This window comes from Setaria italica, chromosome V (assembly GCF_000263155.2).
Source record: "Setaria italica strain Yugu1 chromosome V, Setaria_italica_v2.0, whole genome shotgun sequence".
NCBI lineage: Eukaryota > Viridiplantae > Streptophyta > Magnoliopsida > Poales > Poaceae > Setaria > Setaria italica.
In genome coordinates this window covers 35,528,912-35,554,572 of record NC_028454.1, presented here as the reverse complement: position 1 = coordinate 35,554,572, position 25,661 = coordinate 35,528,912, and the positions used below count along the sequence as shown (strand labels likewise).

At 43.3% G+C, this 25,661-nt stretch overlaps 2 protein-coding genes and 1 non-coding gene across 3 annotated transcripts; all 3 read right to left on the bottom strand.

Annotated features, from left to right (window-relative positions):
• Positions 1-2,754: 2,754 nt before the first annotated feature.
• LOC101776777 lies at positions 2,755-3,615 on the bottom strand. Its single transcript, XM_004969733.3, has one exon. The coding sequence runs from the start codon at positions 3,561-3,563 to the stop codon at positions 3,252-3,254; it is 312 nt and encodes a 103-aa protein (XP_004969790.1). The 5' UTR covers positions 3,564-3,615; the 3' UTR covers positions 2,755-3,251.
• A 1,085-nt stretch (positions 3,616-4,700) lies between these two features.
• Positions 4,701-6,396, bottom strand: LOC101776374 (transcription factor MYB4). Its single transcript, XM_004969732.3, has 3 exons — positions 6,031-6,396; positions 5,602-5,731; positions 4,701-5,499 (listed from the first exon to the last, which is right to left on the bottom strand). The coding sequence occupies exons 1-3, from the start codon at positions 6,164-6,166 to the stop codon at positions 4,914-4,916; spliced, it is 852 nt and encodes a 283-aa protein (XP_004969789.1). The 5' UTR covers positions 6,167-6,396; the 3' UTR covers positions 4,701-4,913.
• Positions 6,397-25,310: 18,914 nt separating this feature from the next.
• On the bottom strand, positions 25,311-25,383 carry TRNAV-UAC. The gene has a single exon. It is a non-coding gene; the product is annotated as a tRNA-Val (tRNA).
• Between the last annotated feature and the right edge of the window lie 278 nt (positions 25,384-25,661).

The window sequence follows — 25,661 nt, the reverse complement described above, 5'->3', positions numbered from 1 at the left end:
TAGGTGAGAAAGACTGAGAGAACCTTCCCTCCAAGATCTGCCGGTCATAGGCCAGCAGAGATAGACGAGAAAGACTAAGGCCTTGTTTAGTTGTCCAACTTTGGACAACCAAAAATACTGTAGCATAACTGTAGCATTTCGTTTGTATTTGTGAATTATTGTCCAAATATTGACTAATTAGGCTCAAAAGATTCATCTCGCAAAGTACAACAAAACTGTGCAATTAGTTTTTGATTTTGTCTACATTCAGTACTCCATGCATGTACCGCAAGTTTGATGTGATGGGGAATCTTCTTTTTGCATAGTGCCAAAGTTGGGATTTTGGGAGAAGCTAAACAGGGCCTGAGAGAGAAAGAGGATTCGAGAGGACCAGTCATGAGATATTTAGGCAGCCATTTTTGCATTTGGGTCCATGCACTTTTACAATACATCACTTGTGAAAGATTGTAATATCAGTAAAGTCCTTTAGGCAGGTTAGAATGACATGAAATAAAATTAACAGTTAAGTAACAGTCCTAAGAAGTTTATTCTCTCTGACGGTAAGCATCATATATGTATCATTTCAAACAAACAAAATAGCACACAAGCATCAAGCTATACTTAATCAACCCGCAGTCCTAGAAGTTAAACTGTCGTAGTCTCTTGATGATTTGCAAAAAAGTTCCTCAGCTTTTTTATAATGGCCGCTGGCGTGAGGGCGGGGATGGAGCAACAGTCGAGCGCCTGGCGGAGCAGCGCGACCAGCGCGGGCATGGTCGGTGCCGGGCTCGAGGGGTGGTCCTGGCGCAGCTACGCCATCGCACGTGGGGGATGGGGGTGCGGCGGTTTCCAACGAGGGCGGACTAGCGGCTTTCCGGATGGTGGCACTGGGACACCCCGCAGTGGTGGTGCGTCACATTGCCGTCACCCTTTGCTGGAACCTAAAGCTAATCCCAGCAGGGGAGGCGTTACAGGCATAGCATAGTGGTGGAGGAGCTCCCCTATGACGTGCAGTAGATCTCGCATGGCATAGTGATGTATGCCACCACCCACCAGTGTGGATTCACTCGCATGCCCAGCAATAGTCCTCAACCAGAGGCAACGCTAGCTGTTGTCATCTTCGTCAGCAACACTCACCGCCACATGGGCTACCGCTTCGGCCTTAGCAAGAAGCTCCACTGCCCAATGCTGCATCACCAGGAGGGCAATCCACAACTGGGAACCATATGCATAGGATGATGAGGAAAAATCCACTGGAGCACTTTGCTGCTGATCTGCACGGGTACTTTTTAAGTCACAAGAATTAATGATAAGAGAGGTAAATTAATGATAAGAGGGATCTTTTTGCTCCACTTATTTTGTAATATGATTGAGGAGCTTATCGTGGGTCACTCGGATACTGTGGTACTTCTTGGGGGCACACTTTATGGTCACTCAAGTGCAATACCTTCTCTTCTACAATTTGTGTTCGTCTTAGTACAACGCCCTCTCTCAGATACCTAACAATAATCATGGTTTTTTTTACGAAGGATTTTAGCCTAACTGATGGACAATCAAATTTTAAATATGATTTGTCCTTATATTTTGAAATTTTCAGCCGCAAGATAGTAGGTCGACTGCTATGCCTTTACTATCTTAATCTGAAAATTAATTTGTAGGTAGAACATTTGTTCATCATTGACTATATTATGAGGAGCAAATTGTAGAAAGATACTTGGATTGGTTGATTGCTCATGTTTCTTAGAGCAACTAGGCCATGCTATCAGGCTGTTAGGGTGTATACACTCAGGCATGAATTGTTAAGCATATTATAATCAAGGACTGAGCATTTATTTTAGCCTTGTAGTTTTTTTCTTTTTATAGGCTGAAAGTTTTATGGACAATCTCTTATGTTCATAATAACTTGCATATTTTATACATGAGTTGTATTAGTACTGAATCTTACCAGAAGTTTTAATGCATGTTTGAACTAGATGCAGGACATATTACATATGTAGAAAAATTGAGATTCCACCTTTCAAATAGGTCATGCAGAATTCAAAGGAGTTGTCCGCTTATTATTATCAGAGATGTATACAAATATTATGAAACATCCTAAACCAGATTAGGAAGTGAAGTAAGCGAACTAGGAGCTAGCGGATAATAACTTGGGAGCAGGTAAGAAACCGTAGCAACGCATTTATGCTAGTTTTACTAAAATGAAGAATGATTCAAACATTCAGAAGAAAGTTATGAATAAAATGTTTAGAAAATCATAGAATATTAAAAAATAGCCAATCATAGGTGGTGATGCCAAATAAAGTGGCTTCACGTTGGACATTTTCCATCTTTGTTGGTGCTCTGATTGCGCATGAGAAGGTGGATTGAACAAAAATATCATTACGGAGGTTGTTGTGTCATTGTGTGCTGGGTCGGGTAATTGTTATATGTGATGTTCTGTAATCTTTTTCTAAGGCTATCATATACTCTATCTCGATTATTAATTGTCTTCCACAAGTGTAGTAAGAACTTGTGGGCTCTGAAAATTGTAGCCCGGTGATGTCATTTGTTAATGTATTGGAATAATCATCATGCATGGGTAGTCATTACCGCTTTTCATCAGAAATATTATTGTTCCTGTGGGCATGAAGTTGTTAACTTTTTTTTTATTGTGTCACACGTTGATCCAGGTGTAAAACGACATCACCTCGTCGTCAGGTTCAGACAGCAAGCGTCACTAATAATCAGCGTCTCGACTATCAACTAAGCGGCAGGCAGGTAGGTTTGTGACATTATGAAACATCTATCCGGAGTTCAACTGCTTGTAAATCAGTAAGATCCACATCTATAGTAGAAATAGACCACACACAGCCCAATGAGAAGGGGCCAAGAAATCAATAACCGGGATCAAACAGACGGCGGGACCGCAGTTGGATGGCGCCGGTACGACGGCTGACATGCCAACATGCCATCTACAAGTCGCGGTGGAGGTGCAACCAGGAGGATTCGGCGGCAAGGGCTCCGCCATGCCGCCTCTGCCGCTTAGCTCCGCTGTCGCCTTGCAGTTGCAGGCTTCGTGGCGCCGGCTGTTGCCCCACTGGAAACTAAAGCAGGCAGCAGCCCACTCGTGGCGCATCCACCAAACAGGCCACAGCAAAATGGGGTACCGGAAGAAATTTTAACATTTAAAAACATTGAGGTCTGAATATTTGAAATACAATCCATGCACACGTTAATCTCTTGATAAAAATCCGATCCGGCCACCGCTCCTCTTCCAGGAAACGCAGCCGCGTTCACGCGTCCACGTCGCACACATCGTCGGCGCCCTCGGCCTCGAGGTAGTACATCTTCACCTCGTCGTGCTTGAACTTGCTCCTGCCCCTGCCGGAGCCGGCGGCCTCCCCCTTGCCGACCAGGCCCTTGTACGCGCGGCCGACGGCGGCCTTGGAGTGGTTGGTGGGCTTGCGCGGCGCCCTGACGAACCCGCCGTTGGCCGCCGCGGCGCCCTCGACCTGCACGGCGCGCGTGCGGGACTTGCCCTCCGGGTCCACCAGGCTGTGGTCGACGGCGAACACCCACCCGTGCTGACGGCCCTCGCGGCGCATATCGCTGCTCGTTTCTTGGTTCGCCTGTTTGGTGATGATTGGAGAAGTGAGAAGTCGAACGATGAGGTATTTGTAGGCCGGGTCGGGAGTTGCATTGCAGCAGCGCTCGGCGCGGGCACGGTTCCGTGGCGGCTACGGAGTTCGCGTCGCCGTCGGCAACTTGAGGCCCAATCCTCTGACGGTTTGACCAACCGACCTCAGCTGGAAATGTGGGGTCAGTAAGCGCTTGCCGCGTACACGCGTCTGAAGGCCGCGTTTTGGAATTGGGACATGTTGGACTTTTCTTGGGCTAGAGGAGGAGTTTGAGTTTTGGGCCTGGCCTCAAAGAAAAGCGAAGCATTCACGGCCCAAAAACGTTCAGCTGCTGCTGCGGCCTGTGCGTACGACTGTCGACGCGATCATCAGGAGGGTTGCGCGGTCTCTCGGATAGTCAGATAAGTACTGTTTTTTCTTTTTTCAAAACGATCAGATAGTCAGAGACTCAGATGCATGCGCTTGAGAGTTGAGACCTTGGCCGCCATGAATGGGAGCGTCAAATGTCCGTAGGTCAGACCGCCAGGGCCAGGGCGGCACTGCTGGTTTTCTTGCATGTTTCATGATGCTCAAGCCCTCCTCTCTGGCTGCTCTGCGCGTCCATCTCTTTCTATTACCACTTCCACGCATCCGTGGCCACCCTCGATCACTTTCGTACACGACACGGCCGTCGACTCGTTCCTCCGCACAGTACGTCAGTACGTGCCCACGGCGGCACGACGCGAGCATGGCGTCGTGAGTTGCGACTGCACTCTGCTCTGTGCGATCTGACGCGCGCGTCGTCGGTGACGACCGCTGTATAGTACTCGTTCACCGGCCGAGGTCCGGGTCAGCTAGGGTACCATTTCTCTAGTGCCTGGACGCTATCATTCAGACGTCACGAATCTTAAAGTAAGCCCGAATTGGTACATCGATAATGCTTTGTCGTCGGATGTGTTGATTATCTCTACAACACAGAAGCGGGGCCCACCGTAAACTGCTCGTTGACATGTTGCTTTTGTGCAGATTATGTGCAATGTTCCAACATAAGGAAAAAAAAATTTATCTGCGGTAAAATAAAATGTTCCAATAATTATCCCATGTTTTCTAGCTATAATAGAACAATGAATCTGAACTACTGGATTTCAATCCGATGGTTAATTTGTTGACACATAAATAGACAGTCCATAATATAATATATGCGCGAACGATCATCGTGACGTCCTCTTCTCACCATCATCTATCTATCATCTAATCGCGTACTGCCTGCTAGCCCAAAGCCCCAACTACTGGTGGCACTGGCACACGACACCAAGTTGACCAAGCCATCCCGATGCATCAGTAGTACTGTAACTCCTGCGTCACCGCGGTAATCTCGTCGTAAGACGCGGCCAGGAGGTCTTGGAAGGAGTAAACGGCTCCGAACGCGTCACCAGCACCGTAAGCGTCGAACAGGCTGCTGCTGGACTCGGACAGCAGTGTTGTGTCGTGCACGTCCATGCTGGGCGCCCACACGGTGGTGCCGGTGCAGCTACCTGAACTGCTTGCCGTCGGACTACTTGTTCCCGACGAGGACGACGGCGTCGTCGCGGCTGACGACGACGACTGCTGCTCGATGAGACCCACGAGCTCGGCGTACAGCTGCTCCGACTTGAGGAGGAGCGCGTCGTCGTCGACGGCGCCGCCGCCTGTGTACTCCGTATCGTCGAGATTGGCGAGGGGTGGTGGAGTCGGCGGAGGGGGTTCGTCGTGCCGGGACTGGCTGTCGTCGTCGCTAGCAGGAGGTGGTGGTGGTGGTGGTGGTGGTGATGGCGGCCTTCCTTCTCCTGTGGACGCCAAGTACCTCTTCTTGAGCTTGGTGTTCCAGTAGTTCTTGACGTCGTTGTCCGTGCGTCCGGGGAGCCTGGACGCGATCACCGACCATCTATCCAAAATAAAGCATATGATCGATCAGTATGAAGCATATGATGTGCTTCGTGCTTTGTTGGTCATGCAACAATGTATATAGATGCACGCGTCGTCGTACTTGCTTCCGATGTCGCCGTAGAGGGAGAGGATGAGGCTGTCTTCCTCGTCGGTGAAGCCGCCGTGCCGGAGCTCTGGGCGGAGGTAGTTGAGCCACCGCAGGCGGCAGCTCTTGCCGCATCGTTTCAGCCCTGACGTACGTACGAGGCAATCAAAAATTATTAACCGATTATAGCTTAACTTAATTGCATACGCTAGCTAGCGTCAATTATATTAAACTACGTCAACCTAGCTATCCCGACAGAGACAGTTACTACAATAATTCACAGAAAAAACTTAAGTGGACCATCATATCGGAACCCTTTGACCACTGTGCACCACCAAGCCACCAATCACACGGATGTTACGCTCACACCGAAAGCGATGGTGCTCGGTGAAAAAGTACTGGAAAAAAAAAACAGAAGCAGTAAGCTTCTGAAGCAGCAGTCACCTGCTTTCTGTGGCAGGGCGATCCAATTGCCGGCATTGCCGAACCTCTCGACGAAGCTCCGGAGGACGGCGTCCTCCTCCTGCGACCACGGCCCCCGCTTCACCTTCGTCTTGTCGCAGCACGGTGACCGCCCCATCGTTCCCTCGCCTGATCGATCGTCGGTGCCCAAGCTGAGCGGCGCGCCGCCGTAGCTTCTTCACCAGCACCGGCCGGCGGGCACGAGCTAATATCTACTGGAGTAGCTAGCACGAAGGTGATCGAGTGTGTTTATGAGGATTCCCTGAAGCTATATAGAGGAAGAGGAAGAGAGGGAGCGGAAGGCGACAGAGAATGCAGAGGGAAGGAGAGGAGGTCGAGGGAGCAGGCAGCGGGATTGCCGGGGTTTGGGTCGCGTCTCCCGGCCCGGCCTTATATGTTGCCAAGAGGCGCTAGCGAGCGGCAGCTACAAAGCCTACAACGCTCCGAACGAGTTGACCAAGCATGCATGTAAACTGCGTCTCGTCGAGTCGTCGTCTCGCCATCGTCGACGCCATCTACAAGCCAAAAGAAAACTAGATCGACGGGAAGAGTCCAACGACCAAGCTTGTCGCCGAGCGTTTCGTGGGTCTAGGAGGAGGATCAATTAATAATGCCAAGACAATCCCCGCACATCAATCGTTGTTTGGCGCTCAACATGTGTCACCCTGAATTTTTAACAGGGACGAATTAAGGCACGACCCTATGTGTGAACTGTTCAAGCTACCCCCTCGCTTGACTGGATTTTATATGAACTGATGAAGAGAGTTTTACGGTGATTAAAAAACACGGTTGCAAGAGACATAAACACATGTATGTATGCTTGGCCAAGGCTCCGAGCGACAAACAATGTCCACAAGCGCTTGCTTGTGTGATCTGATAAGCGCCAAGGCATGTACAAGAATATTCTTAGACTCCGCAGACCTACTCGATGCCTACCATGCAACAACCGGTATCTAGATGGGGATCAGAGATCCATTCTTGGCTTGGTTTTCGTTAACAATCCCCGTACCAACAAGAACTCCTCAATGATACATCGATACTCTTTTCGTTCATCATTCCAACTTTCTTAGAGAGCCAAATCATTTTATGTTTGATCAAAATTATAAAAAGGATCACAAAGGTTTACAGCACCGAATAGATATACTATGAAGATATATTTAATGAACAAATATCATGAATATTAAGTACTTTATTGTATAAATTTAGTCAAACTTTAAATGTTTTGACTCTTCATAAAAATTAAAATAACTTATAATTTGAAACGGAGGGGTACTAAACATGATTTCGGCTACTAAACATGATTTCGTTCCCCACATATCCAAGCAACAATCACCAGTATACTCACGTTGCCGTTGATGAATATATCGGTTTTTAGATTAGAGGTACAGTAATCTTTAATATACGAAAGCTGGTCAGGGCATCGGATGTTTCTCGCACCTGTATTGAGCCACGTCATAGGGAAATTCGCTGCCGTCCGATTCCCATGGTACTTTAGATCGAACCATTGAACCACGGGACACAGCAGGTTGCGTTGGCAGGCCCAGCCGCCCAGAGCTCGGTCGAACTTTCCAGCATCTGTCCCTAGCGTGTCCCTACGCCAGCTGCGTTCACGTACTTCGACCGGTGGCCACGGGGCTCCGCGCCTACGCTTGCTGCGATTCTCTTCTCGCGCGACGCTGCTCTCGGCGGCGGCGGAGACCCCGGCGAGGAGTCACGGCCGATCTGACGTCAATGAGCCCCGACGGCGACGAGCGGCAGAGCGATACAATCATAGTCAAGAAAGCATATGTTGAGCAAAAGGTAAACGATTATTTCAATTGTTTACTATTGAACTATTACTGATTGCTTTCCATTATTTGTAAAACAAAGATTTCATAAGAAGTTTCTTCAACTTTTAATTATGCTATCTTTCTCAGACTTAATACTACTCTTTGAGGCACTAATATATGCAACTGTTCGAATGACTTCATTTCACATGACACATGAGTACCTGGGAAGTATCTGATACCTGTTGTTTCAATGTTGATCTGTATTGTGTTTCAAAAAAAATGTTGATCTCACTGACTAAAGCCAGTTGCCAAATTAACGGAATTGCCTTCTGTAGACTGAAACCAATCCTGTAATTGCACTCTACTGTAATTGGTTTTTGCAAATTGATAGGGAAACTTTTGAGCTTAGTAGGCCGTTCAACTTTTGAGCACTCTTGAGAGGTTGAACCTCACCTTTTACTTGCATGGTGATTCGCCTTCAGATATGCCTCCATTGTCGATTCTTACATTCTGCTTGGGTTTTCCAGACAAACCTCTTTCTGAAACTGAAAAGGCTAGGATCCAACTATCTCCAAAACCATTTTTGGTCAAGCCAACCTGCAGAGTTCACCAGACATTAACTGTTAAACAGGCTTAAAAGTATAGCTTTTCCCATCTCTCGTTGCTTTATTTTCATCACAGTCAATTTTGTTTTTTACAATATTTTTTAGGCTTGGCTCATATTCTGCTGCCGCAGGTTCTACAATGAGGATTTCGAAGCTCTAACAGACACATGATTTTATAGATATCAGATACACCATTATTTGTTAGATTCATCTCTCACGGCCTCTGTTCACGTAATGATAAATCTGTGGCCAGAGTACAAGTATGCAAAACAATTTGCTATACAGAAATACAGAATTGATACCCTATGATAGAAGACCCCATGATAAATCTTGACATTCAATTCTGCGGATTAGAAACGACTTTCTGTGCTCAATGTAGTTTCTTACTAGTTCATAATATCAACATTGCTCGCATTCTAAGCTCAGCCCTGCATTAGTTTCTTTGAAGAATTTATTTATTTATATCTTCCAAAACTGATGTGCTAAGTTGTTCATATATACTGATGTATTGCATTCAACCTTTGCATTGGCCACTCATATGCATTGTCAACTCCATATCAGTCAGAAGGTTGCAAGTGCATAACGCTTTATGTTCCATCAGAAGGTGGGTAAACACTGGCCCAGCTTGCGTAGGGCGCGGCAACGCCCCGCCAGAGTTTCTAGTGTAACCGAGTTATTAATTAGTTCAAGCAAACAATTCTCCCCGGTAGCTGCCATTATTAGCCATGAATGAATACATATTCAGGATGCATTGTGTTGGATATTTAGAGGAATGAGCGCCAAAGGTTCTACTGAAATTGGACAAAACTCCCAAACTAGAGACCACATTGTTAGCATGGTTGTTCTTGATTCTCTTCCCTAAGTTATCAATTAATCCGTGCCCATGCAAACGTGAGTACTCTGGTAATTTTAAGAGGCAACTGTTTTTTAGGATATGTGAGTATTATTAGACTTTAATTTGGTGAATAAATTTGGACCCACAGCTAATCAAAATTCCTCATCTTTACTCTTGTTCGTTTTCTGAAACAATACTCATGTATAGATATTCTGTAATCGTTATCCATATATACGTTGTGGTAGATTTTAGTTACCATTTACGAAATATGTGTTTAGTTAAAATCTCAACTTTGTCACAACACAACTTCTTCTTTTTTGACTGCCACTTCAAGAGAGTTACTTGACCTACCTGTACTTCTGCGTAGAAAAAAAGAGACGAAATTCTTGAGATTAACATCCGCTGTGACTGTGAGAAACGGTACGTCAGTTTCAGATCCAAGATTGAACCAGTCTTTCACTTTTCGTTGCACTTAAAAGGCATCAAGATTCAAGACAGCTCATCTATGCAGTCATCACTCATCAGTAAAATTGGGTCCACAATGATCGGAGTATAGATACGTAAACGTAAGTGGTAGATTTAGTAATGGTAACGTCGCAAACAAATTGGTAGGTAACAACCTTAAAGACCGTAAACAATTATGCTGAATCGCTGACCCATTGGTCCTGTGCATATACAAACATTACTGCTGACCCAAGACTAGCTGCAATGGTGTACATTCATCTGTAAATATCACTGTGCGAGTTGGCTATCAATCTGTTCTAGCTAACTTCTAACTTTTGTACTAATCCTCATGGGTTTGTTCAAACCATCTTCTAGATATGGTCATATTAACTTTGTTAATCTTGTAGAATTGCGTTTCAAGCTTTTTCCTTTTGCAAAATTAGTGCTGTAACTAGTCCATCAACCCGTGCGCACGCACGGGCGAATGTTTTAAAATTTATTGTATTTGAAAATTATTTAAAAATTAAACTTCTATCTAATAATCAAAATTGTTTACCTACTACTCACTAATTTTTCAATACTTCAACATAATACTCATACGGCTGTGTACTCATCTTTGTCCAGTTGTATTTGATTTTTTAATTTTTCATCCGTATTCACACTTTTTTTATTTTGTATCGCACCTTCATACATTGTGTTTAGCATAAAACTTAATATTTATCATCACTTGCTCACGTACATGTATAGATGGTCTACATGGTGACACTTATCATGCATATATACCTTAACTTAGTACTATCGTATTCTATATTAATAACGACATAAATAAGTAGAATCATATATTAGTTTAATTTTGGATATTTCTGTAAGATGCACATGAAGATAATTAGATTAAGATTTAGTATTTACTTTAGGTTACTTTTAATAACCACATAGGGGGCAAGTTAGATACAAATTTAGAATGCCATTTTAAGTCATGCTTTATAATGATATTTATGGGTAAATTGGATGAATCTATGAAGTTATTTTAGACTATCTTTTATTTTTTATAATAGAAGAACTTGATAATTTAGATATAGGTTTAGAGTTTATTTTAGAATATTTTCACAATGACAGTGGTAGGTAAATTTTTAGAAAACATAATAGATCAATCACTATAGTGATTAGAGTTTACATGATTGATGTTTGATGTTTCTGATTGATGTTTGATGTTTCTGATTTTTGTGAGCATTTCTAGGATTTGAGTTTTTTCTAGCGTGTCTCGTGAGAACTAATGCGGAGTCTCCAATAGAAAAAAATAAGACTAAATTGCTAAAAAAAACTAGTACCTTGACATTACTCTATAACGTCTTCATCCGCATTTAGAATCTTTAACTTTTCACTTTGCTTCATAGGTATGCACTTGAATTTGTTTAATGGACCATAAGTTTGAGTTATAATTTTAATATAAAAACATATGTTCTCATCAGTTCCTCTTTATCTTTATAAATGGTGACACACATCATGCGTACATACTTAATTATTATATCATATGTCAATAGTGTAAGAAATAGAAAATTTAGAATTATATATTGGTGTATATTTGTCACATCGTGAATTTTTGGATTTCACGATGTGATTAAAAATACTAATTAAACAATAATTTTCTCATAATTTTAAAATTTTTCCAAAATTTATTTTCTTAACAAGAAATGTAGTATACGGAAAATAATTGAGTGTTTTTCTAAATTAAATATAATGGTTCGGTGTATGTGTTGCATTCATACCGATGCATTTTGGGTGTATTATGAGTGCAAATATTTTAAAAATGCGTCCAGATAATAATTAGGTTGTTTCGAGATGTTCCAGAATTTTAAGAAATTTATTCTCATTTTCTAAGAGCTAGATCCCCTTTTTAGAAGGTTCTAGAATCTTTTTCATGAGCTCCAAATATTGTATTTGGACTCCTCGTGTCCCAAACTATCTCTAAGAATTTTTCAGAAATTTTTGGGATTTTTAGAATATTTTTTATGGCTTAAATAAACTATCTAGCTTTATCTGGATTTTTCTTTGCACGGGAAATAATTTCTGAAAATAAAACAAGGAAACCTTTCCTATCCGTTTGGGCTGAACCCGTGGGCTCAACCCACTCTAGCCCAGCAACCGGCCCGCTAAAGCCCATCTGGGCCCAAGTGCCATCGTTCCCATGTCGAGCGCTCGCTAGTGCACCTATAAAAGCGCTGCCAAAGTCCCCACTCCTGCCATTCGCCTCCTCGCCTCGTGCCCTCACCTACGCAGCACCCGCCGACCTTCCTCGCCCGCACCGCAGGCGGCCTTGGCCGCTTCGATTCGCCGCATGTGATGCTCGCCGGACGAAGCCGACAACTCCTGGAGCCTCATGTCGTCGAGCTGCGTCCAGACAACCCATCCCCAATGCCGGCTTCGACCGAAGCGCTGCAAATCGTTAGAGCCGAGCCACCATCCATCCTTCATCATCGGTCGCTGGCCAATTTCCTGTCGTCCTGTGATCCTCTGCCATCGGTAAGCCCTTCTGCGAGTTCCCCTCGCTCTCCTCTCTCGTTTCCCCTCCTTGCCTTGGTCCCTAGCTCGCCGAAGCGTCGGCAAGCCGGTCGGCCAGAGCCGCTCTCATGCGGGAGGAAGAAGGAGCCCCGGCCCTTTTGTGCTTAGACCCCTGAGAAACCCTTTAATCTTTTGTCCATTCCTTTTGTCTTGTTTCTCTTTCATATAACCCCCCTAGGAGTTCTCAATGTTCAGAACTAGATCCAAATTGAGCCCTTTTTATAGATCTAACCCTAACCTTGGACCTTTTTACAAGCACTGTTTCTTGTGTCAGTTGAATCTTCTCTACTAGCCCCTGATATCTAGTTAATTTTGTTTAGGTCCTTAGAACCTTGTCTAATCCATAGATTACATGTTTTAGCTCTGTTTCTATCTGTTCAAGTTGCGTTAGATTCATAACAACATAAATTACATGATAGTGGTGATGTTTTCCATCATTGCATATTTTTGAAAATAAATTTAATGCTAATTTGCTAATACCTATTAAACATGTTGTCTTTAATTAAAAGCTATTTAGTGTTATACACCACTTTTCATAACAAGTGTTAATTTTATTAATGCTTACTCTTAAATGTTTTTTCAATTAAAGGTAATTAGAGACATACCTCGGCTTTTCATCAATTAAACTCAACTTGATTAATGTATATTTAATTTGTTTTATAAATAAAAGCTACATATGTTATATCTCGAGTTTTCATAATTAAATATTAATTTCGCTAATATAAATATAAATGTGTTTTTGAATTATATTTGGTTAGTTCAACCCGAATCATAAAGCTATGGCTTTAGATGTTTACATATACTTTATTTTCAAATTAAATATTTAATTTGCATAAATTGTACTTGAATGTTTATAAATAAAAATTGGACTAAGCTCTACATCATCTTTTCATATGTAAATATGACTTGATTAATTTCAACTAAAGGTATTTCTCTAAAATATCTTTAATTATTTTTCTCAATTAAAATATATGAAGCATTTAGGCTTTTCTCTTTCTTTTATAATTCAAATCTCTCGATAGCTTTGTATCTTCAACCATAGTTTCGTTCCCATCATTTCTTGCATTCGCGTGATCCTAGAATCGAGCCCTATCGTTTAGTACCCTCTTTTAGAACTTTTCCTTTTGTTTTCATGTATTATTCTTAGTTGTACTTGTTTGTTTGCTTGTATGTTTGTGCCGGTGATTGCTTCGAGTAGAAGGATTGTTGTTCGAGAGGTTTGAAGATTAAGAGTTTCAAGAGAGTAAGAGATGAAGAGCAGTAAGAGTAACTTTTCATTGGAGAAAGGCAAGTATCCCTAACCATCCTTCTATCTATGCTTATTTTACAAGAATGCCATGTATTAATTGGAACATGGAGAACTGCCTAGGAAAACAGTGCAGCCACAAGAACTACATGACTCTGATCTTGGCTAATTAATTAGAGACTCTAGTTTGAAGCAGTCTTACCGAAAGGGCAAGAGGGGCGGTGGCAGATCGGGTATAACCCGGCCCTCAGACTGATCTGCTCTATGGTAGCTTTGCAGTCTTGAGAGAGGTTTATGCTCTGCTACTGATTCAGAAACCTTAGTGGGATCCTTCTTATTAGGGAATCTTTGTAAAGGCCTCGTAGCATCCCTATGCAACCACACCTCGGTAGTGTGATGAGTGCCTGATCAGCACAACATGGTTGGGTCTAAAGTGCTTCTGAACTTTTACGCGACTTATGGTGAAACTGTACAACCTCTGCAGAGTGTAAAACTGATTTATCAGTTCTGCACACGGTCAAGAGTGGCCTGGACCCTCACATGATAATTGAACTTGAAGATGGACTTAAATCATTATTCTAGTTATTTCTTGTGGCTTTACTAAGTACCAAATATAAGTTTACTCACCTTGCTTACTACTGCTCAGAAGAGGAAGGTGTGTGAAGTTTTCTGAAGATGATGATGATGCTTAGTTTTAGGTGTACCCAACCCCCAGTAGACTGCCTGTGAAGTTTGGAGCCTTCATTTCTAGGAATAAGTTGTATATCTCTGATAGACTCGTAAGTCATTATTTATATTACTTTACTTGATATTGTTACTGTTATTCACTGATGATGTCACTATATGTATGAAACTTGATCCTGGCATACATATAGGTAGCACTTGATTTTGTTTTAAAGCCGGGTGTGACAATATAAGTACTAGTGGTGTTTTTATAATAACAAAACTTGGTAATTTAGATATAGGTTTAGGATTTATTTTAGAATACTTTTGTAATGATAGTAGTTGGTAACTTTTTAGAAAATATAATAGACCAATGGCTATGATTATTATAGTTTATACAGAATTGATGTTTGATATTTTTATTTTTGTTAGAATTTATAGGATTAATCTTTTTTTCCTGGTGTCTCATGAGAAATAATGCGGAGTGGCCAATGGAAAAAAACTGAGGCCACATTGCTACAAAATTATTACCTTGAGCTATCTTGTATTTATTAACTATTTGAACATAATACTTATATGGATATATACTTATTATTTTCATCCGATAAATTTTAGTTAGTAATTATTCTATAGTATTTTCATACACATTTATAGTCTTTAACTTTTCATTTTTCATTTTACATCACAGCTATGCGCTTGAATTTATTTAATGGATCCTACAATTTAGCTATAATTTTAACATAGAAATCTATATTCTCATCACTTCCTCTATATCATTATAAATAATGATGACACACATCACGTATGTACCTTAATTATTGTATCATATATGAATTGTGTAAAAATAGATAATTTAGAATCATATATTGTTGTATATTTTTTATTAAGTGATTTGGATTAAAAAAATTAAAACTCATGTTTTTAATAACGACATATGTGGGTAATATAGATGCAAATTCAAGGAGTTACTCTATGTTATTTTTGAAGTATTAGTTGTGGGTAATTTAGTTGCAAATCTAGGGGTTTATTTTAAATTATTTTTATAATGGCATAAGTGGGTAATTTTGATGAAGATTAGGGGGTTACTTTTATTTATTTTATTTAATGTTAGAGGGTAATTTAGGTATAGATTTAGGGGTTACTTTAGGCTATTTTCATAATAGCATAGGTGAGTAATTTTTAAGAAAACATAATAGATTCAATGGTTACGATGATTTGAGACTACCGATTGATGGCCATATCTTTTACTTTTTTGTGAGAATTTATAGGATTTCTCTTATTTTTTATTTTATAGGTTGTCTACCTAGGATCCAAGATGACTTCACCTGAAGGCTTCAAATGGAGCATCCAATTAGTAATAGTAAGGTTGATTCATTCGTGCAACTTGTTTCATCAATAATAAGCAGTACAGGTTGATTATTTTTCACTGTAATTAAGCATAAGGAACTCTGCACTAATTATCAATACTGTGAAAATAATCAACAAGATCAAATGCCTTTTGATTAAACGAGTTGCATCAAGCAAGTACATTCAAAGCACAAATACATCTGAATGCATGAAACTGTAGAGGGTGCCATCCACAGAGCACCGTGCTTTTTTTAGTCCACTTGGTGCACATTATGTCTTATAGTATATTGCTTAGAACTTTGATCTTGATACACTTCTCACCTACCTTGAGTTGCAAAATCTCATGGTACGGGATGTGTGGTGTCTGTCTTGTTATTAATGTTGGCGTTGAAAGAATCGTTGGACTCTAGATAAGGGTTATTTTCTTTTCTGCAACTTTAAAAGGAAATGAAAGTGCGACACTTCAACTGTTCGGGACGACGTAATATGAAGATAATAGTTTTTCCGTTCCAAATAAATGCGTGTTGCAAGATCAAGTCGCCAATGATGGCCCTAGTGATAAGAACACACACTCACACACACAACAAGTCAGCATTCTTTTCCTGCGGGGAAAAAAGAGAGAACAAGTTGGGCATATTTAATTTACACCGGTGGAAAACTCACATTTAGTCCAGGTTGGTAAGCCACATACCTCCTGAAAAATCAACCGGAACTAACTATTCGGGACAAAAGGGGCTCTTTTTAGTCCCGGGTCATTCACCCGGGTCCCGGTTGGTGTTACCAACCGGGATTAAAAAGGTTCAAAAAATAAAAAAAAAGGGGCCAGCTCACCCGCGTCGGCCGCCCGCTCGCCCGCTCGACGGCCACCCGCTACTCGCCCGCCTGCCCGCTCGCTCGCCGCCCGCTGCTCGCCCGCCCGCTCGCACCGGCTGCCGGGAGCCCGCCGGAGGCCGGCCCCCGCCACTCGTGCCCCCCGCCGCTGCGCCTGGAGAGAGAGCCTGTGCGAGATAAGGGAGGTGAAAGGAGGAGAGAAGAGCTTGCGCGAGATAATGGAGGGGAGAGGAGGAGAGAAGATAAAGTGGAGAGAGAGGGGGGACTAAATTAAAGGCTCCGGTTGGTAAGGTGAGGCCTTTAGTCCTGATCTCGGTTGGAATTAACAACCGAAACTAAATAGTCCCGGTTGTTAATTCCAACCGGGACTAAAGGGGGGGGGGGGGGCTTTTAGTTCCGGTTGGTGTTTTCAACCGGGAGTAAACACCTCACCAAATTCCCTCATCCCACTAGCCCTTACAACTGGGACTAAAGGGCTTCTTTAGTCTCAGTTGCTATTACCAACCGGGACTAAAGAGCCCCATGTCGGTGGTGGATTTTTGACCCGGGACAAACGGCTTTTTAGTCCCGGGTCCAAAGACAACCGGTATAAAAAAATTTGGATGGAAGGTGAGTTAAATAGGCAGCAGTAATTAAGGTGCTAATCATGTCCAAAAATATGCTATTTCAGAAGTTTTTATCTAGCTAGCATACTCCATTGTTTGTTAGCGGTTCCAAACCACAGCTGCCTCTGTTTGAATTTATACCATAGTGTTCTCATGTTCGGCTGTGTCCATTTGTTTGTTTCTGTAGATTATCGAGCTAACAACCTATAGGCTATATATGACCATGCATGGACATGATCATCGATTAATATGGTTGCTAACTTCCCATAATATTAAATTCCTGACAAGCTTCTAGAAAACTAAGCTGCTAAGAACGTGGTCTCTATTCTCTATCTAATCGACACTAGATAGTTTACTCATTTAGTAAATACATATTGTTAAGAGGAATAGAATACTAACACGTTTACAAGGCGACAAATAGTTAGTCCAGACGATCGGTTGGTTAAGCGCTATCAAAATCTTCATCGATAGCTAATCACACCATGTGTGAATCACGATCGGCCTTAGTGTGCATGCTAATCAATTTAATTTGATGCACGCTATACATGCATCGAAGCAAGTGGACATGACGCATAGCATATTTTGCTTCTCCAATGATGTAATTAGCGGAACATGAAATCATAAATATGTCGAAATACCGAAAGGGCATCGTGTGCATTCGTGCTGCAACATTGTCGGCTCATGTCATGCAAACAATTTGAGACGGCTCAGAAAGAGTTGGTTCAGGACTGAACCCCTGATCGAAGTATTTAATCTTCAGCCAAAAAATAAAGAAAGGAGAGTTGTGAAAGCGGCTGCATTCAGTGGGTACCTTGATCATGACGCGAATGTAGCATCATCTCTGATGCAGGGTTCCCTACTTCTATAGAATGCTGGAGAGTACATCATCTGATCATCTCGTGATGCAAGTACCAAGATAGAAAACACAAGTATTTTATAAACATGCATGCAACGCGCATTCTAAAAAATCAATGTGAACAGGCTCTTGCTTGAACTCAGCAGTGAAGAACAATCCATCCTTGTCAAGACCAAAAGGAGATAGACGGGTTGAGAGTGAGGGATATGAGTACCCCACGGGTCCCCATCGACCACAATATTAGCCGGACCTGACAAGTGGGCCCACCCAATCAGAGCGTACGGGCCGAGGACATGAAGTTACTCTGAGTACACGTCAAGGCAACTAGACAGTCCAAGTCTGCCTGGATATCGTGGGACGTGTTTTGTAGTCTGACTTAGATTACCTTCCATGAAATTATCGAGTAGATTAAGTCCAAACTGACTTATAACTCTTGGTCATCAGCCTATATAAGGTGGCCAAGGGAGCCTCTCGATGGCATGAGATCAATCCCATGCAATACAATCCAACATACAGGACGTAGGGTATTACTCTCCGCAGGTCCAAACCTGTCTAAAACCCTTGTGTCCCCTTTGTGCTCTCACGATCATCTTCGAGTTCTTGATTTCATGATCGCCCTCACCTACAAATCAACCACTTGGGTAACCCCCTGGTGGACTGCCAGGCTTATAAATCCGATAGGGAGGACAAGACTGATTTGACAAGCGTTAGCCGCCCGGGTGATGTCATGTTCCTTCCGCTCCAACTACTAAGTTTGCCTATGGCATTGTCCACTATAGGTTGTGATTCCACCGTCTTTAGGCGGGTTTTAGACAATGGTAGACCCAGATGCATGACTGGGAAATTGCCATGCTTTGCCGGAAGATTTCGTAGAACTTCACTCAGTTGTATTCCTTGACAGCAGATAGGGATGGCAGTTGACTTGTGGAAGTTTGTTTTCAGCCCCGTTGTCTCTCCAAACATAGTCAATATGTTGACCAACGCGTCAATCTCCTCTTTTCTTGGTGCAATGGAGTTCATGTGCGGTTGGAGTCTTAGTGCCAACACTTTGGTGATGATTTTGATGAAAGAATGAATTAGGCTTATGGGCCTGAAGTCCTGAATAGTGTCCGCCCCATCTTTCTTTGGTAATAGAATAATATTGGCTGAGTTGATTACTTGGAGGTTGTTGCAGCGAAGAGAGTAGAAAGCATTTGCCGCTACCATTACATCGTGCTTGATAATATCCCAACATGATTTGAGAAATGTTTTAGTGTATCCGTCTAGTCCTGGTGCTCTATCACTCGGCATTTTATCAATGGCTCTTTTAATTTCAGCTTCAGAGATAGGGAAGTCTAGCAAGGATAAGTCGTGTTGGTTAATCCCGAGGAGGCCCCAATTAAAGTTCGCTAGATGAGGCTGAGGTTGCTACATGGTCGCTTTGAAGAAGTTTTGGATCTCAGTTGAATTTTCCTCATGTGTGCATGCCTAACCATTGCCCTTCTTGAGTCTCTGGATGAAATTTTTCCATCGCTTGGAGTTGACTCGTCGGTGGAAGAAGCGTATGTTTGCGTGAAAGAGCATCTAGGTCCCTAGTGGGTTTTGGTATGTTGAATGACAACGTGATTAAAGGTCTAATGAACTTGTTTAAGTCTATGAGCAGGACAATGCTATTGATGAATAATCTTTGTGAGAAAGATTGTATTAAATGGCTCATACAATGAAAAGAACAAGCACAATATATGGCATCATTCACTCAAGCAAGCAATGGTGTAAAAGAGAGTTGAGGCTTGGTTGATGGCCTTATATTGTAAGATTGCTTGAAATTAAAGATGAATGTCACCGTGAGAAATATTATGTGAATCCCATGATGGCTATATATATATTATATGGCAAGCAAATCGAAGTAAATAAAGAGACATGATGGCATTAAAATATTAATTGGTCTCTAAATAAAATGAGAAGTTTGTTGTAAATAAATGGGATATAGAAGTCAAAAGAAGATATGATCTCAAGAGGATTTTATTCATGATGTCAAAACATAGCTAGACCCAAATGCGGCAGTTCTTGGATGAAGAAATCAAGCAAAGTGATTAGCTATGAGATACTAGGCATGGTTTGGTCAAGTAGTGACTTGGGCCATGAACTTTGCTAGGATGAAGTGGCTAGTGCTTAGAGGATTATGAGGTATCAAGTCAAGCCGTACCGAGTATAGCAATAGGATGCATCAAATGTTTATTGATTCATATGAAGAAGTGACTTGTGATCTAAAATTGGGTTTCATTCATATGTGGTTGAATATTGATCCAAGTCACTAGCTCAAGGTTGAAGTGCTCAAACCAAAGAGATAAAGATGGATGTAGCTCTCAAGTAGATATGCTTATCAAGTATGGCATGGTTCATGATAATGAAGCTCAAGAAGATGAACAAGGTATTTATATTTTGATCTTCAGTATAGGTGTACCGTACTATCAAGAGGGATGCATCACATGGTCATTTGACATAGTCTCAGTGCTCAAGTATCCTATGTGAGGCAAGAGAGACACAAAAGCCACACGTACACACTAATGGTCAGAAAGTTCTGGAAGTTTTCAGAGAAGTTTCGGGAAGTTCCAGAGTTTCTGAAGAAAGTTTCGGAAAGCTACGGAACTCAACTCCTACTAGTTGGTTTGAAAAATCGGAGGTTCCGGTTTTGGAAAACTACAAGTTCTGGTTTTGGTCTGGCAACTCTAACGGCTAGTTTTTGGGGAGTGGGGTATTTATACCCCACGACCCCCTCAGTGGCTGGTTGCTGTTTTTTGCGGTTACAGCTGTGCTTCTTGCCTATTCAAAGCTGAGCCAAAGCCAAATAGCTCTCCCCAACCCCTCTTTGTGAGGTAGTGTGATCTTTGCTAAGATCTTGTGAGTTGGGTAGTAGAGAGGAGTTATTTGATAGCACTAGAAGAGCACTCATACGCTTGAGCACTGGTTTGCCTTGTCAAGTTTCAAGTGAAGCATTGTTACTCTTGGAGGTATTCCTCCTAGATGGCTAGACGTTGCCCAAGAGCACCCAAGGTGTGGTGAGCCATTGGACAGTTTGTGCAGGGCAAGCTTCACCTCCAAAAGGGAAGAAGCTAACTAGTGAAGTGGGGAAAGGGTTGAGTGCAACCCGGCTTCTTTGGAAGCACCCTATAGAGATGTAGGATTCGCTTAGGGTGAATCTGAACTTCGGTGAAACAAATCTTTGTATCTCCTCACTAGTTTGCTTACATTTTCTTTCCACTTCCACTTCATTGTTGATTTTGTAACATTGGTGAATCACTTGGGTGTTAGTGTTTGTGAAGTGCAGGAGGAGCTTTGTGATCTTGGTAAGATACACCATCTGAGAATATTCTCTAATCTGGTTTGATCTTTACCTCACTTGCATTGCATAAGGTTTAAGGGGTTCTCTCTTCCCGACTCAAAATCAGAGGCTCCGGTTTTGAAACCGGAAGTTCCGGTTTCCAGGCAGATAGATTTCATTCTGCTGCTTAAGGCGTGTGTTTCCTATCTTCGGAGTTTTCGGAGATTCCGTAATTTGGAATCTCCGGAAGTATTTCTAGAACAATTCGAAAGTCACTGATAAACTTGTTTTAAGTGGCGACGATTTTCATGTTACACCTATTCAAACCCCCCAGGCGACATCAAGATCCTTTCATTGCGTTCCCTAACTTTAAATTTAGGTTTCTTATTCTGCTAGCTTGGTTCTTACGCGCTCGTTCAATCACAGCCAGCCCCATGGCCCTTGTCTTCAGCCGGCTACGTAGGAGGTGTTTGACCTCCGAGAGTGTTTGGTGCTCTTGCGCCATGTCCAGCCTGAGGATGACCTCTAGGGCCATGTATAGTTGCATTTTTGCATCTGGTATAAGATGGCTACTCCACTCTCACAGTGCAACGGCCGTGTCATGGAGCTTGTGGTAAAGTCTGTGGAAAAGCTCAACATGTGATGATTGCGTATTCCATGTCCAAGCTGTTGTCTCCTTGAATCCAACAGCATTGTCCAAAAGTTCTCAAATTTGAAGGATTTCGGATGTCTCGATCCACTTTGGTTGGAGAGCAACAATGGGCAATGGTTAGATAATGAGGTGGAGAGGGTGTGCAGGACATGGTTACTGAAAGCATGATCCCATTCCTCATTAGCAAATACTCTATCAAGACTAACAAGAGTAGGGTTGCGTCTTTCGTTGCTCCAAGTGAATTTTCTGTTTTGGAGGTGAATTTCACGAAGGTCACAATCATCTAAGGCCTCTCTAAACATATTCATTAGCCTCAGGTTTAGCCTGCTGTTATTTTTGTCACTCGCTTTGTAGATGAAACTAAATTCGCCTAGTACCAGCCATTGAGAATTGCTTTGAGGCTTTTGGCATTGAAGTTCTGTAAGAAAATTGGCCTTCCTGCTAGTTTTGGTTGGGCCATACACCACCGAAAGGGTGAAATTGTTTGTCGTTACTTGCATCATTACTGTTGTCGTGATATGAAACTCCTATGACCACGTTGGTCAGCTTGACATGGTCGTTGTTCCACATTAGAATAATGCCACCCCTCGTGCCACTGAGGCCCCCCGCTGGCTTGAAAGTATAATTGTCAAGCATGTGCCCTCCCAGATACGCGGCCGTAAATTGGTCTATCTCGTTTAGCTTCATTTCTTGCAGACAGGTGATGTGACAGTGTGTGGAGGAAATTGTGTCTTGGACCGTGTCTCTCCTAGCTCTCCGGTTGAGCCCTCTCACATTCCAACATAAGATTTCAAGGTTCATTGCTATAATTAAAGAAAAGCGGTGCATCTCTTGTATCGGCTGAACAGCCTGGGCAGGTCAGCAGCTGTGGCTTTTCGTAGTAGCAGAGAAATGCACAATCACTCCGAATGGTGCCCGGCTTCATCAACAGGAGCACAACCAGCAAAACGACCATGCAGAGTGAGTTAAGTAGCCATGAATCTATTATGGCTTTAGGATTACAACCCAATTGAATGTTGAGACACTGAATAATTGAAATTTGCTGCAGTGGCGCCTTGCACTGCTTGATAGTTCAGAAGTTGTGCTTAACATGACAAAGAGGATACTGAATTAGCTACTAAGCTGGTAGTTAGGTGGCCGCCCGTAGAGCTTCTGCCTGCAAGCTGTTGGTGGCTTCCTGGATGTCGGCGATGGCTTCTCCTGCCACCGTGGCCATAGCTTCGTCGAGCTCCTCAGCATCAATGTCTTCTAAGTTGAATGCCACTGTCAGTGCCGCAATCACATCTTGAGGTAGTGACCCCTAGAACATTGCCAAGAACTCCTGCAGTGCAGCCTCGATGGGCTGCAGATCATCATTTAGAATGCCAAGTTTGCGACATAGATTTTGTTGCGCGCGTTTTGGCTGATGGGTAGAAAGTCTCGTGCTGCGATGTATCGTAGACATGTTGAAGACGCAGCGTGGATGGCGACATTTAGCCGACTCCATGTGTGCCAGCAGGTTCTGCTCCTCCAGCAGTGGCTCCACGATGTGGAGGATTGGCTCCAGCCTGGTGAAGAGGGCCCTGACAAGCGTGTTGCCGATCGGGCTGCTATGCTCCACACTGCCTAGCATCGTGGCGGACGGGTGTCCCTACCGTCCTCCGCTCCGTCGGTTTGATCGGCGTCGACGTATGCTGTGTCGTTGGTGTCGGTGGCGAGGTCTGGCAACATCTGTGTAGCATTGAACATGTTAGTGAAGTTCTGATCCAGTGCGAAGTCATGCCCAGAGGCCATGATTGACGAAGCCGGCAAGGTAGCCAGCTCTTGGCCATACAGAGCAGCTTCCACCTGAAGCTTCTACAAGGCTGCATCCATCTCCTGGACGGAGATAGAGGCACCACCATCATGCTTGTTTCCTGCTACTGGTATGTCGTCCAGGATGCGTGCAAATGCACCTGCCACCCTGATCATCGGCGCCTCCTTGTTATTTGCCTTGTATCCACGACCCTCAGACCAAACTTCAGTCCCCTTATGAGGTAGTTGGAGCTTGTCAGCAAGCACTGCTGCTTTGTCGATGTAGTCCGAGAAGAGCGCGTTAAGAGGCGCTAGCTCCCTATCTACCATACCCTGTTGCCTGCGCAAGAAGTTTTTGGCCGCCTCCTGGATTGTCGAGGCTTGATTAGCGAAGAGGAATTGGAGCTCAATCACCTTCTTATCACGGAGAGCACCAAGTTGGGGCAGCTGCTAAGGCAAGTTGATGATGCCCGTATCGTCGTCACCAACATTCTGGGCAGCATCCTGGTGGTGACGCCCCATGCCTACTTCCTCCGCCCCAGGTCCAGCACCTGGCCGCTCGCGGTAGCTCTCCCCGCCCGTCTGCTTGCGCATGTCATGGGCGCGGCGAGAGCGGTCACCGTGACTGTGCTGGTCACGATCGTCGTCGTCATCCTTTCATTGGCGCCAGACGTTGCCTCTGCCCGGGTGATCGTTGTTGTAGCCCGGGCGCTGGTGTTCCCGTTCCTCCCTATCTTTGCGCTGTTGCTCGTCGCCTGCCGCACTGCTCCGACCAAGGCGCGATTGGTCCGAGTGCGGTGGCGAGTGTGGACGTGCGGCACGTTCCGCTGCACGGCGTGGAGTCATCTCCCCATCTATACAGCCGAGGTGCCAGGGCGGGAGCCGGCGGATTGTTGGAGTGCACGAAGTCTTGTCGTCGAGGTTGAGCGACGCGAGCGTGTAGTCTTGGATCTCCTCGAGGTGGACGATGATGCAGCGCTTGACTCCGCGTTGCCAACCGTGTGATGATTTCATTCCTTACCGTTTCACAAAGAATAAAAGGTGGTCAGTAAAAAAAGGCAAGCCGAGTCCAATTATGTTTAATTTTCTTTGCCAGTTGCATTGCTAGTAATATGCATGTACTATATGCAAGTGGCTCATATATAAGCTACGGGGTACTTATTTATTTTGCTCAAAACCAGAGAAACGAGTAGCTGAATGATTTCCATCCCTGGACTTAATAATCTTTATATTGGCAAATAAAGAAAGAGATGGTCGTTTTCATGCAGGTCAGTATCACAATCACCGCTAGCTAGGTCAAATGGAGGAGCTGCTTAATGTGGCAGCAAAGGGTGGGCGCATACATTCATAAATTAGCGATTTGGCATAAAAACTCTGTCCACCAACCAAAAAGATATTGCTTTTTTTTTATCTCCTCTTAATGCGGCATTCTTCCATGGAAGAACAAAGAAGCAAACTATTTTGATATACTATTTTGATGGGACGCCATGGCACTTGGAGCAATGAGAGATGATAGCTCATAATACTATAATAGTAGAGCTCTGAACATTGAGGAACAGAGAGAAGAATGTATAATGGGGCATTTTGTAGCATGAGATAGTTTATCCTATTTACTGTGATGTTGTTCCTATGAAAAACAAAGAAAAGACGAAACTATATATCAATTTGCTCTCGGGGTAGGACTGTGCGTATCACAAAAGCACAAGAAAAATGAAAAACAGAGCAAAAAAAGGAAGTGCATCACAAAAGCACAAGAAACGCAAAAAAGGGAAAAATTGTTGCCGCCCAGGATCGAACTGGAGACCTTCAGTGTGTAAGACTGACGTGATAACCACTACACCACGGCAACTGCTTGCGGTAATGTGGCAGATTAGAATTTATAATTGTATACAAGTCGTTTGATTGGAAAAAAAAATGATAGTCAGGGCTTTAGGATCCTTATCCTGGTAAACTATGGAGATTGGTCCTGCAGGCAGAATTGATTCCAATTTCCAAGAGACATATTTGGACGCTGGGCTTCTTGAAATGCTGCTGAAGCGCATGGGAGTTAATCAGTTTGCGAACGTGTTCTAAAACTTGCCAATGCTAGGCCTGTCACAAAGGAACACAATGAACAAAATTCGGTCC